The 15,233-nt window shown below is 30.9% G+C and overlaps 1 protein-coding gene across 7 annotated transcripts in view; it reads right to left on the bottom strand.

The window, feature by feature from the left end:
* Positions 1-1,122: 1,122 nt before the first annotated feature.
* TBC1D32 (TBC1 domain family member 32) overlaps positions 1,123-15,233 on the bottom strand; it is a 175,792-nt gene continuing 161,681 nt past the window's right edge. For 6 of the 7 annotated variants that reach the window (XM_031964344.1, XM_031964339.1, XM_031964341.1 and 3 more), the window contains one exon: positions 1,123-1,617. In XM_031964344.1, the coding sequence (XP_031820204.1) occupies positions 1,498-1,617 (120 nt within the window). In that variant the 3' untranslated portion in view covers positions 1,123-1,497. Of the gene's footprint in view, positions 1,618-2,917; positions 3,172-15,233 lie in introns of those variants that run through there. The other variant, XM_031964343.1, reaches the window with a different exon arrangement.

Genomic DNA, 15,233 nt, shown 5'->3' with positions numbered 1-15,233 from the left:
TTAATTTATTGTTTCTTCTTTTTCCATTTTATATTTCCAATTACTGTGGAGTTGCTTTTAAAAAGAAATAAAATGCTGCAAGTTTCTTAGGACCAACAACAATAATTCAGGAATAGAATGGGAAGAAAGGGAACCATAAACTTACATTATAGGTTCTGTGGAATAGGTTTTGAAAATTAAATTTGAAAGTTTTAGGTCATCTGAAGGACTCTCAAGCTAAATTCATATGAGCCATGGATAAAATGTACAGGATGTGAAGTTAACTTGTTCTATTTTCTTTGATAGACTTTGTTGCTGCCTTGTAAGAACATTTCTGTTATGGTCATATTTCCATTTACATCAGGAATCCTGATTTTAGTAGTCTGATGTTCAATAATTTACAAGACTGAATATTATGAAGACTGTTCTTCATGCAAGTTCTTTCTTGTGTAAAAAAAGAAAAAATGGTTTGTTGTAAACCAATTTTTTGGTCAATTGGTTAAAAAGGGGGAGGTTAGATAGATGGAAGAGTCTATAGCAAAACTGAATATGTTCAAGTTAAGTTTGAAAATAAGATCTTAATATTAGACATATTTTTAAAATAGAAGGTTCTATTGAAAATAATGGTTTACTTTTATTTTATACTCTAAAGATTCTTCCTAAATAAAAAACATGACAGTTATGTTACATGAAAATAAATTAGAACAAGTTTTGAGCCATACTTGTTCAGGCAAATTTTTCTTAAGGATAGACTTCCATTCAAATAAAAGAAAAAAAAAAATAATGTGTTCACTTAAATTAATTTAGAAATCAATCCTTTAATTTCCTATTTAAAATGCAACTCAAATCAGATAAATCTCTAAAGAAAACATATCAAAAGAATAATAATAGAATGATCATCAAGATAGAACAACTAATTTAACTTTGAAGGAGGATAGAGAATTTCAAATGAAAATTTATACATAGATGTAAGTATCATATGCCAACTTTGGGAAAATAATGAGGTAATGAGATAGTAAGGTGTCCTTGCCCTTTGTTCCTCCATTTGTAGAGAATAGACTCTTCTGCAATGAGTCATGAATACAGAAAACAACTATTTTGTTTCTATAGACATAAACAGGCTAACAAGACGATTATTTTCAATATTGCTTTTTATTATCAAACTTACTAGAAATATTTCAGTTAGATGGCAAAGACCAGATTGGAATAAGGTAGCATAGTTTGGGATTCACTACCAGAAAACACAAATAAAGACCACAAGTAAGCTAGGGCTGGCACTAAAGCAATCTACTAGCAACTTACCAGCCTAGAAAAGCAGCCCAGAAAAATGAATTCATTTCAAGTTATCAATTGAGATAATGCCTTCTTGAAAATACCATTATATTCACAAAATCCTCATTATCGATTTTACAATACGTGCACTCACAAAGCAAGAATTTTTATGGATGCCAATATAAAACAATCAGTACCCTTTTAAGAACAACTAAAAAATGAAATTGAAATGCTAGTTCTCTGAAGTTATGTGCTTTGCAGTCGAATACGCTTCATGTCTTGCAGTAGCAAGGGTCTATAGTTCTGCTCCAAGTTTTCCATGTATTCAAAATAGTCACTCACCCGAAATCCATGAAGTGCTTCCTCCTGTCCAAACAACACAAAGGGAAATTCACTGACTTTGAAAAATAAATTCAATCCCAAATTAAGGAATTTGAAGTGTTTGCATTTAATTCAATCTACTTCTCTCTCTCTCTCTCTCTCTCTCTCTCTCTCTCTCTCTCTCTCTCTCTCTCTCTCTCTCTTTCTCTTGTTGGCATTTTATATTACTAGGAGATCTCTTATTTTTGTGTGAAGAAAACAGTATCCTCCATCAGGCAGCATTTTAAAATAAAATAATTTGAGTTTTCTATATTAAGAATATCCCATGAAATATCTCTTAAAAATTTCCAAATTCTAAAAACAGCATTAAATAGACAACAATACAAATTTGTCTTGAACTGATTCTAAAGACCGATTGCTTAAAGATAATGTTTCTCTCCTTGAAATTACAAAGTACATTGGCCCTATAAATATCTTTCTAAAAAAGTACAGCTCTTGGAAGTACAGAAGGAAATAACTTAATTATATCTCAAAGCAAAATATTAGCATAAAATTTCTGATAGACATATACATGGTATTACTTTGCTGAAGTGTTTTATAATTATTATTATCCTCATTCATAGCTCCTCCCAATATATACACAGTACCCTATCTTCAAGAAGCAGAAAGTTTTACAGGAGACTAAATTATATTTTTGTGAATCTTTGATTTCCTTGTCATGGATGTTCCTTCTAGTGGTCAAAATTATAAACCATTCACATCTTTTTGTCCTCTCCCCTCCATAAATCTCTTACACAGATTCATTCAATGGGTTAGAGACCTTCTTATCTATCCTGAAATCCTGTAAATGTCAAGTCTGTCTTATCAGTGATCCTTGCTTTCACCACTTAATTACCCTATCTGTTTTTCATACAGCTTTCTGATGCCATCCTTTATGCCACAATTGCACAATTTTTTGTAGGAATATGTTGCACCCTATTTACAATCACAACATAATTTTATTTTGGTCTGGGGCTAATCTAGGGCAATTAAGTAAATGAAGATCAGGGATTAAAATGATATTCATAGATTGTAAAATGCAATTTAAAAAAATCTAACCACCATAAGAAAGTAAAAGACTAGAATCTATAGTTGGTTAATCAATGATCAATAATCAATAAGCATTTATTATGTGTCTACTATGGGCCAGGCACTGAAAAATTCTGGAGATGCAAAGAAAAGTAATGGGGACACAACATGCAAACAACTATATACAAAAATAAAGTTATATATGTATCTATATTATATAAGTAGGAAATAATCAATAAAGGGAACTACTATTAAATTAAATTAGAAGCACGGAATGAAACCCAAGATCACTGAAAATGTGGGAGAGAGAACAGGTTTTTAAGGGCTTTGAATACCAAAGGATATTGTATTTGATCCTGGAGATGATAAGAAATTCAATGGAATTTATTGAGTGTGTTGGGGGCTTGGGAGTAACATGATTGGATTTGGACTTTCGGAAAATCATGTTGGCAGCTGAGTAGTGGGTGCATTGTAGTGAAGAAAGGTTTGTGGCAGGTAGACCAACTACCTCTTTTCAAGAAGTTTATACAGCTGTGGAAGGAAGACAGAAAAAAACAGACTAAGACAAAATTAATTCTCCCTTCTTTTAGTCCTATCAAGAAAATATTTATTAATTTTATTATTCTTTCAAAATAACCAGAAATTTCTTTCACATAATTATAAATTGTTTCTATGATTTGGGGACTTCATTGTTAAGTCTCTACTTGGTTCTGTGTCCTTTGTGCTTACTAAAATGATTACTATTTTTATTACTTTATGGCCTATAAAGGATGTGTTTGTGTACATATAGACATATGTACACACATGTATTGTACAAATATGAACATATATACAATAATGTATATAATCATATATATATATATATATATAATTTTACTTTTTGTTAGGTTTTTTCCAAAACTGATAGTATAACATTAAAATTTTTCTGCCATTATTTGCATAGCTTCCTATATCTTGTAAAATATTTTAATTTTTCTCTTTTTCAATTATGTGAAAGGGCATTTGAAAAATTTAATCTTAATAGTGATTTTAGTTTGTTTCTATAGCTCCATTTTGCACTTTGTAATTTCCTTATCTTTTTTAATGTTGTGAATTTTTATTTTTGCTGTGTCCTTTAGAATGAATATAAATCCTTTTTTTAAGACTTTTTGCATGATAATTTTTTTCCTCCACTCAATTTTATTCTGTGTGCATCTTTGACTTTTGGTTATGTTTCTTATAAGCCACATATTGTGGAGTTTTTTTTTTTTCAATATTCAATGTCATTTTTATGCTTCATTGGATTTTTAAAGTTATAAAGTTTGTATTTTGATCCATTTTTCTCTTTTATCCTCCAAATTAAAATTTTTTTCTCTCTTCTTTTGTAAAGACAGTAATTTGTCTTCACTTATTTTAGCTTAATCTAATTTAAGACAATCTTATTCCCACTGGCTCTCTTCCCCTAACTCTCAACTACTATCTTCTCATTTTTCACTATTTTCCTTAGTTTTGTTAAATTCATTAATTCCCTTTACTTTCTTTAGTCTAGTTACCTAATTCAGCTCACTTTTCTCAACTAAATAATCAAATTCCTCTTCCTCTTTTTACTCCTTTCTTTATATTGGCAGTATATTAGCTTTAATTCTCTGCCTTTTCCCCCAAAAGAATCTTTCCCTTATTTTATTTCCCTTCCTTTTAACTGCTCTAGACTTTCTATTCTTTGATTCATGGTTCTTATATTTATTCCTTTTTTTGATCTAAGTATTTCCTAAGGTACCTATTTTGAGCTACCTTTTCTAAAAATAGTTTATGTCACAGACTTGTACATCTAGCTCCATCTCTCTTTTTTATTGTGTCTCATTCTTAAAAAATTCTAATTCCTGCATATGACAGAGTACAGAAGTACTTCTCCACTGTAGGAATTTTTTCAGTTCCCGATTGTGCAGTTTCCTGTCCTCTCCCTCATTAACAACATTATTTGCCCATTTGCCATTAAATCTCACTTCAGCTTCAAACTTTCCTACTTTTCTATCAGTGGCACCTAGAAGCAAATTCTCTTGTCAGGATGAATAGTTTCTCCAAGTATCAAATATCTGAAGATTATACCCGCTGTTCCACTATTAAATATCTCTCTTCCCCCATGAGAATGTTCATCAGTAGCACCCTCTTTCAGCACTGAAATTATTTCCCCTTTCCTCTTGCTTCAAGTCTTTCTTTTTGCCTTTCTATCCCTTCTATAGATTCTTTTCTTCTTGAGAAACTAGGGATTGACTTCCCTTTTGTGGTTAATCTCTGACATAATTATAGTACATATTCTTTTCTATTATATTCCTTTCCATCCCCCTCTTATGGGCATTCTTCAGTTTAATTCCTCCCTTCTTTCTTCTTGCCCCTCCCAATATATACATATACACAATATACATTAATTCACCTATGGGTAGGGTTTTTGTGGGTAGAAAGCTTTCAGTCCATGTTTTAGGCCTATCTTTCCTCCACTATCACTTCTATTTTGTCTTCCACTTTTATCTTTCTCTCTGTATCTGAGATTTCTCCCGACTGGATGGCTCCATTCAGTCAAGCAGCATTCTTTTTCCATGCTACTTGGAATGGAAAGTACCATTCTATTTATCCAGCTCAGTACATGCTACTTGGAATGGAAAATACCATTCCATTTATCCTGATCAATACGTTCTTCCTCTCTAATCACTCACTATTTCATTTTATGTGTTGTCCTCTACCATTAGATTACAAGCTTCTTGAGGGCAAGAAGTGTCTTCTCAATTTGTAGCAATGCTGGACACATATTAAGCTTTTAATAAATGCTCACAGACAGATCTTTACTTCCTCATTTATTTTTAGAAAGTAAAATAAATAACAATTGTTAATCTGTTATAGTTGTTATTAATCCCATAAGCATTTTTTTCTTTAAGTTTTCCTTTTTTTTCCCTGGGATAATTTTATTTCATGCCAGTGCCTTCCTTGGTTTCTGTATTTGTTTACCATTTTTGTGGGGGTCTGCAGTATTTGCAAAGCAATTAACTTCAGGTTTGCTTTTTATTGTAGGAATGCTTTAAGTGCCCCCTTGGATTTAACATCTATCTTTTTCATTAATGATTGAGCTCAGATTTGCCAGGTATGTCTCCATGGGTTGTATTTTAAGTTCCTTTGCTTTTCAAAACATATCCTGCTTTGTCTTGTGTCTTCTGGTAGTTGTAGAATAATCTTGAGTTTTTCAAATTTCTTTTATTTTACATTTAAAGGCTTTTCTTCTAGTGATTTGCAAAATTTGTTATTTATCTTTGCAATTATTAAATTTTAGAGTTTAGAACAATTGAGTATGCAGCATGTTCCTCTTTGAATCCCCCAGGTAATGTATGAATTCTTTTGATTGACATTTTATTTTATTCTTTTGGGTTCAGAAGGTTTGGGATGTTTTTATTTCTTATCATGTGCTTCTGGGAGATACATAATGTTCAAGGTGTCACTAGGCATCTTTTTTTTTCCTCTAAATTAATATCTTGTTTGAATGCATTGTTTTCTTTTTACTAGCTTTTTGTTTCTCTGCTTCCAGATTGTCTTTTACTTGTGTGTATTTGCATTCCTAATCAGTTATTTTTCTCTTGTTTCTTTGATGAAGTTTGCCATTGCAGATTTGTTTTTCTGTTTTGTCAATTATTTCTGCAGAGCAGCTATGAATTTTGCTCCTATGATTATTAAAACATTAATTATTAAAATATCTCTATTAGAATATTAATATCCTATTATCGTTCTATCTTCTCTTGGGAATCTACGATGTTCTCTACCTCAGTGGATATTGACTCATTTTTTTTTTTGTCTTGTAATATTTATTCATATCAGTCACCTGCCTTAGAAGTTTGCATTTCATTTTTCAATGCAACTTGTACCTCAGGTACAAAGTAATTTTCTCTAATGTAAAAATATAAGAACTGAATACTGAGTACCATGGAAGTCATTTTTTATTACACTTTGACTTAATTCTTCAATAAAGTTATTAAGCCCTGGTCCTGGAGTCAAGAAGATGTTAGTTTAAATTCAGCTGTAAGAGTTTGGGCAAGTCATTTCACCTCTGTCTGCCTCAGTTTCTTCAACTGTAAAATGAGGATCATAAAGCACCTACTTCACAGTTGTATTGTGAGGCTCAAATGAGATAACATTTATAAAGTGCTAAGCACATAGTAAACACTTAATAAATTCTTATTTCCTCCCTATATAGTCATTATTATATTGGATTCAGACAAAGGCACCTATTATTTATTTCTCATCTTTTTCAATTTACTTGATTTGACTGAATTTTAATTAGAAACACTATGCTTTGTTTTTTCTTGCCTTGATCCCCAATAATTCATTGTTTCCTTTGCAAGAACTTCTTTCAACTTAATATAGAAACAATTTTTCAGCTGAAGGATTCAATTTAAATTACCATGATAATCAATGTTCCACTGCTTAATTTATCTATGTATTAGGATCTTACCACTATCATCATTAAAAATATAAATTTAGAGGTTGTACAAGTTACCATTCCTGGTTTAAAAAAAAAAAAAAAAGCTTTGCTATTTAGGGAAGAGGGTAGGGAGAGATTGTTGCAGTAAATATTAAAGGTGTGTGTGTATGAGTGCATATATGTATATGAAAATTCAGTAAGAGATAAGAGAATTTGGAATAGAACTTTATTATCTTAACTTCTCTAAGTAAAAATAAGTGAAAAAAATCTAATAAAATATATTTCCATAATTAAAGTTCATTTTAAATTTTAAAATAAGAATATTTAGGGATTTTATAGCTCTTACTTTTGTTTAAGTACATTTTGTAAACAAAATAGCTCACTAACTATAGTGAATATGTATTCAGAAAATCACAATGTTTTTTTTTTTTTTTTTTTTTTTTTTTTTTTGGTGAGGCAAATGGGGTTAAGTGACTTTCCTAGGATAACATAGCTAGGAAGTGTCTGAGACCAGATTTGAACTCAGGTCCTCCTGACTTCAGGGCTGGTCCTCTATCCACTGCACCACCTAACTGCCTCTACAATGGCTTTTTTTAAAGAAAAAAAATTAAATTTTTTAAAATTGCTTTTTAGAATTTACACTGTTTTAGTGATTCATAAGCTATAATATGCACACATGTGTTTGCACATGCATATAAATATAAAAGTTCCAAATCTCCAAATCTATTTATAAAAATTTGACATTTTTAAATACTTGACTAAAAGTTTTTATTGAATATATTAATGTTATTCTTACTATTAATTATAGTTGTTTAAATTGTCAACTTGTTCAAGTTCTAACAGGTTAGTTCCTTTGAATACTTTTTTTTTTCCATTTCTATTCCTAACCATCACATTCAGCAATCAGAGATCTTTATTCTTGAAATGACTACATCATTATCATCATCATATATTCCTTTTATGTTTGCAAAATCTGTTAACAACTTTTGGAGGTAGATGCTTTCACAGATAAGGAAACTGAGCATGAGAGTGATTTGATTTGCCCAGTTACTTAACTCAATATGTATCTGAAATAGGATTTACCCTAGGTATTTCTTGATTCTAAATTTGCCACCCTTCCAACTAAGCTAAATTATGTCATTATCATCTCATATTTGAAGATCACTTTTCAGTTCTGAAACATATTTGTATTATTACATTTTATTTTTACAAAAAACTTGTGATGTCTAATTTATCTCCATTTTACAAATGAGGAAAATTAGGTTCAAATTTCCAGACAAAGTAAGTGGCAGAGCTGGGATTAAAACCCCAATCTTCTGATTTCTGAGGTAAGATTATTTGCTACATCATACTAAATCCCTACTAAATAAAAGACTAACCAGATAAAAAAGACTCAATATCCTACCAATTATTCAAGTTTTTCTTTCCTTTCCTTTCAAGTAAAAAATAACATGGTATAAAATTTATCAGTTTAGTCAAGAATATAAAATTACTAAGACTGGGAAAGCAAAATAGGAATGCTTTTTTCAGAAGTGCACAGGGCTGATATTTAAGTGAAATGTGTCATAAGAACAAAATTTATTTTAATACATTTTAAAAATCTAAGCAACGAGATTTTCCTTTGACCAAACTGCTTCATGCCTTTGGCATCCAAATCTATAGTCTATCTGTCTCTCACAAACATATCTATTTTTATATCCATAGATAAAGATATGCCAATCTATATCTATAATGATGTCTCTAACTCTACAGACATATATACAAATTTATACAGAAATTATTTATAAATAAATTTTATATGTATCTGCTCACACAGGCATTTATATAACTTCACTAGGATATGCAAACTTTAATTGTTAGTGTTGTAAGAGAAGCTTATCTTCATCACTTTAATTATGTGTCCCACTTGTACAATTGTTTTGTATTTATCTATCACTTCCTATATTGCATTTGCAACTAGACAGTATGCTCTTTGAGAGCAGGTCTTATTTTGCTTTTTTGTTTTTATATCATTAGTGCCTAGAGAAATGCCTTATATATTGTTTAAAATTCTCTTTAAATTCAAATGAATTTTTAATATGGCTTGCTAAACTGAACTACTTTCTTCTTTCTAGTATTTTTTCTTTTCTTTTCTTGAATTTAGTATTTTATTTCCTCCCAGTTACTTGTAAAAACAATTTTTAACATTCCTTTTTAAAATTTTTGAGTTCTAAATTCTCTCTTTCTCTATATCTCAACTCATTGAGAAGGCAATTCAACACTCAGGCAAAACATTTCCAAATTAGTCATGTTATGGGGGGGGGGAGGGGAGAGAACAAAAGAAACCCCTCAAGAAAAATAAAATTTAAAAAAAGGTTCTTAAGGAAACAAGTTATTTGATTTGATGAAGAATAACTTGTACACCAAAGAATGAAACAGTAGAACCATAGAAGGTATCTGATGAGATATCATCTAGTAAGCTGTAGAAGATTGAGATAATAATAGTATTAACTGGTAATTCTTTGCTTAGAAGTACTTAGGCAACTATTTGTTGATCCAATAACAACAGAGAGATCTGTTGTCTTATTGGGACATGTTTCCAAGTAATTATTTCAGAGAAGTCTTAAGACATCACAAAACAGAAGATGATAGCATCAATTTCTATGATCCACATTGCACAAATGATATTTCTATATGGAACCTAAAAAGTATAACAGTAGGAGGCAGTGAGTAATGCTGAATTTGGAGTTAGGAAGACTCTAAGTCTTCCAAAAATAGCTTTAGATACTTACTACCTATGTGACCTTGGGTCAATCACTTAACTTTTATTTGCCCATATTTTCTTAAAGTAAAATGAGGATAATTATAGCATCTATTTCACAAGGTTATTATGAGGGTCATGTGAGATAGCAGTAAAAAGCTCTTGGCACACTATGTGGTCCATAACAGGTGCTAAAGAAATGTTACCAATAATTATGATGATGTCTAGGTAAAAATTACCATGTTGTGGACAAGGAATCAAATATTATAGGGTTATAGGTTATATTTTACTGATTGTTGTGCATTCAAGGCAAGGAATGAAGAAGATAGAATGTAAGGATGGTATTGGAATTCAGCTTACAACAAAGGGTTGATAAATTACTGACCAGAAATGGAATATATCTAACAGAGGCTGTAAGAATTTAAATACTATGTGTCTTTGAAATTTAAAGGTAAAGAAAACACATACGTATATCTCTTATGTGAAATAACATAAAGAAGAACCACAAATAAAGATGAATAGCAGCTCTAACAACCAGAAATTTATAAGAAATAAAATTCAAGAAAGGATCCGGCATAACAAATGATCATATCTATATAAAAATCCCTAATGTTTAGGCAGTAAACAAGAAGCAGTAGAGATCTTAATGCAGTGAGGAAATTGGATCTCAAAGGTATCACTGGAGACAGAAAAATCCCATGACTTCAATATGAAATTCAACAGATATACTCCTTATTCAAAACAAACAGGACAGAAGAAGAGGGACTATTAAGGGGAACAAAGATGGGTAGCATCATGTATTAAGAATTTATATATATTTAAAGAAATTTAGAAACTAAAGGGACAAAACTAAAGGTCAGAGAGGAAAATAGATATAATTTTGCTATTGGAGTATACTTGAGACCACCTGGACAAAAAGAGAAAATAGATGAGGAGTTTGATAAGTGTATTAAAAGACTGATACAGAAGTATGATGTAATCCCAGACATCTGGAGTTTTCTCACTGTCAAAAAAGAAGTAGCTAATAACTTATGCTATCTTAGTAATAATATTTCATCTTTTAAAAAGAAGAGGAACAAGGGAAAATTCTGTTCTGATCTGCTTCTCACTAATAGAAGGAATTGGTTGCTGAGGTGGATGAGAATTTAGGAGAAACTAACCAGTACATTCTGGGGTTTAAGATAGAAGACAGAAAATTTGGTCATAGTCTGATATGTATTTAGAAAAAACAAATTTCAAACTATTCAGAAGAAGAATAGGTGAAGTTCCATAGACTTTCTCCATAGAAGCAATACTGAGACAGAAAAAGAGGAATCAAAAAAGGGAACAGGATCTTTGTTGATGGGAATGTAATAACTGACAACAAAGAGAAAGCAAAACTATGTAAGTCTTTTTTCTTATTTTTTTTTCCTACAAAAAAAGTGATATTTATACTAAATCACAGAACAAAAATGACTTTTTTTTGGAAGAGAGTTTTATATCCATAATATCTAATATAATATTTGCACCAAAAAGACAGTTAAATATTTGTTGAATTAAACTGAATATGTAGAAAGCTTTTTTGAAGAACACTGCCTAGGCATTCCTAATTTTCACTAAAACACATTTAAGAGGGTTTTTTATAAGGAGCTCTGATTTTCTACTCTAGTTGCAAACAGCTTAGAAACTTGTGAAGTGAATAAGCAAAGGGACCTGCATTTCAGTGGGCATTTAAAGATTCAAATATTATTGTAAGAAAGGAAATCCTTTCTAGTCTGAGAGGAAGAAAAATACTACCTATGAAGTGTTAAAAAGAAGAGGTTGTCCTTAAAGGCTTCCTTAAATAATTAAGTCTATAGCATGACATAATATGCCTAGCCATAAACCCAAGGATTAGTCAGTAATAATCATGACCATGTTCTGAAAAAATAAATAGAAAGTTGAACTGATGAACTGTCATAAGGAAGGCAATCTTGAAAACAGGCCCAAAAAGAGTCTGTATTATACTTGTAAAAGCAATGAAAGCTACTTGCAACAGACTCTTTATTTTACAAAAAAACAGCAATGTGAACAAGTAGAGGATGAAGAGAGGTTAGTACAGAAAGAATACTTATAAACATAGTTTCCACCATACTAAGATTATTTCTAAATGAGATCAGCCTATCCAAAGAATTGTTTTTAAAGCAGTGATTACTTTTTAAAAAGTTAATATTCAATACAGAAAACAGTTTTCTCAGTCTAATCTGCAGTTTTTAACCCTGTCAACATCTACTGATAATAAAAGCTGGAGATTAAGAAATTTCTTGACAAGCTGATTGGTTGGAAATTAATCTTTTTATCTGTAATTATAACCTGATTTTGCCATAATATGCAGGCTTTGGTTGGAACATTTTAATTAAATTCTTTAAGTTTTCAAAATATGAAATTTTTTGGTGAGAGAATAAATTCTTTTCTTCATCAAGAATAGATCACTATTTTTTCTTCTTTTTCTTTTACAAAGTTGATAAGGGAATACTTCAATCGTTAGTGTTTTGAGCTTTGTTTTATTTTTTATCAATTCTAGGACACAAGGGCTCTTTCCTTATATTTTTGAGTCAGGTATCTATGTAATGATCTCATCTGCTACAACTTAAGTTAAAGTGGTTTTACGATACTATTGATATTTTCATGGCAATTGATTTAAGTAGATGCCACTTAATTTACAATATTTAAAGAGAAGTTGATAGTATGAGTCAAGACTAAGATTTAATGTTCACATATAGAACTGACATTATTGATATCTTAGAGTAGTGGAAAGCGATAAGGTGGAACTGACATTATTGATATTCTATAGCAGTGGTGAATGAAGCATGCTATATATGAAACCGCTAAAACATATCTTTCATTTTTAAATAGGATTAAAATAAGAAAACAATGTCTTATATAAATAATTTCACTTTAGAACTAATCTGATGCTTTTTTTCATATCTTCAATATCTTGAAGTGTATTGTAGCAGCAGCTCTCAATCTAACAGCTATAAAAATAATAACTTACATTACATGGGTTACTTCTTTTCTCTTCTTTTCAATGTAAATGTGCTCTTCTTTTCAATGTAAATACTATCTGATGATAATGATAATTTTCATTTGTATAGGACTTTGGAGTTCATAAAATACATTATAAGAAAAACTTCCATGGCAATAGGAATTATGTGATAATAATAACCAAATGTAAATATATGATCTAAATAAAAGATGACTACAGAAGTTTATTATATAATATTGCAGTGGCCTGTAATTTTATCTACATAGGTTTTCCCCTTTCATTAATAGAAATTTGGAAATGTAATAAGAAATGAGAGAACAGAGATTCAGGAAAAATAACGACACCTAATGTAACATCCAATTTGAAATCTCGGAATGGTTAATAATGTATAATTGGAACACAGGAGAGAGAGTAGAACAAGTTATATAGAACTGAAAATCATCTGTATAGAAATGATAATTTAATACATAAAGAAGATGAGATTACCAAGTGAAATAATATAGGATAAGAGGACGTATGAAAGACACATGGAAGATATCCGCAATTACACTTATACAATAAGCATATAAATTCACATGCAAAAGAATGTGGGTTTAAATGTCAGGATGACTAATGAAAATAGTAAGAGAAATAATCATTTAGAGAAAGGAGAGCACAGTATAAACTAGAACAGTCAGGACAGGAAGTAGAATTTGTATAGTCTTAGAAGAAAGGGGCAGGGGAGCATTCCTGGATGGAGAAACTGCAAAATAATGACATGAAAGGAATATAGGCATACAGAAAATATGGAGAGTAGTGAGGAAATCGCCAAGTTACTGACATCGAGTTGGAAATGACGTTAAAGCAACAGAGCTCAACTTTCCACTATTTGTTGCACTATCTCGGCAAGGAGATGAATATATCCGATAATTACAGAATTCCAGGGTTGTGGAACTTAGTACCTAATAAAAAAAGACATTCTCTTTTTAATATCTAATTGTTATAAAGTTCTGTTAAAATATGTCTCTAACTTCCATCAATTAGTTCTAATTGAGATTTCTGGTTCTATGCAGAATTCCTTTTCTAAAATTCTATCTCTTACATAACATATCTGAAGAACCATAATGTTTTCTTTCTTTAAATATTTCCTTATTTAAGCTAACCATACTAAATTACTTCAACTATTTCTCAGACAGCAGGGTTTCAATTCTCCTCAGCAACTTGGTAATTAGCTTCTGGATAGAATTTAAGTGGTAAGTATTTTTAACAAATTTTGTTGTTCAGCTTTCAGTCATGTCCAACTCTCTGTGACACCATTAAGGATTTTCTTAAAAATATTGGAGTGACTTCCCATTTCCTTCTCCAGCTCATTTTTATAGATTAGGAAACTAAGGCAAATATGAGTGACTTGCCCAGAATCACCCAACCATCTGAGGCCAGATTTGAACTCAGGAAGATTAGTGCTCCTGATCTCCAGACAAGAGACTTCTATTCACTGCATCACCTAGCTGCTCTTATTCTTAAAAAATAAAACTTGATATGCCAGATGTATTCTAACCAGTAAAATGCAGAGCATATCTATCTCTCTCATTCTGGATGTACCTCTCTAATGCATTCAGTGATAACATACACAATTTCTTGGCAGTCAAATATTCTTTTGTTTCATAATGAGCTTGTAGCCCTTGGGAATATGTAAACATTCCTGGGGAGAAGCCACTTCTAGAATGCATATGCAGAAAGAGAGCTAAATGGAATATGAAAGAATCTGAATTGTCTGATTAAAAGTGAAACAAACCTTGGCCTTGTACTTGAATGAAAGCTTAACCAGAGCCATAATTATTCACAGGAATATTATCCCTATCACAGAAGGAAGAAACCCCCTATTGAGGGGCATTCAGGAAAAATGGAAAGGGTTCTTGACTCTTATACAAGAACCAATATCTTAAAAAAATTATGTTTAATGCCTTGTGAACTTAAAGTTCATGAACTGGAAGTAAGTTTATCTGTAAGTCAACAGCAGATACTGAGATCCAGGTGCTATCTCAGTTGAAGAAAAAGTCAAATAACAAAGAGCCAAATAGCAAAGTTCTCAGGTTTTACCAGTATTTGAGCAAAGAAAACTGAAAATTATGTGATCTACAAGCAACTAGGTCCTATATTCAAGGAGTCTCTGACATAAAAAAAAATACGAACTGCTTTACAATTTATAAAATGAATCCTTCACAACATCTTTGAGAAAACTCATCACATACTTCAAAACTGAAGATTGAAAATGGATTCAAAGATAATTTAAAAAAAAAAAAAACTATACTGAATCCTCATTAGTTTATATGAGAATCTGAAAAATTAGATAGGTATAACTGAAAGCTCAGATTTTCTGGTAGGATGGGAGAGAAGAGATGTCTGAAAGCTAAGTTGGGGTTTTAGTC

Source organism: Sarcophilus harrisii, chromosome 4 (assembly GCF_902635505.1).
Source record: "Sarcophilus harrisii chromosome 4, mSarHar1.11, whole genome shotgun sequence".
Lineage (NCBI taxonomy): Eukaryota > Metazoa > Chordata > Mammalia > Dasyuromorphia > Dasyuridae > Sarcophilus > Sarcophilus harrisii.
This window is presented reverse-complemented; position numbering and strand designations above follow the sequence as displayed.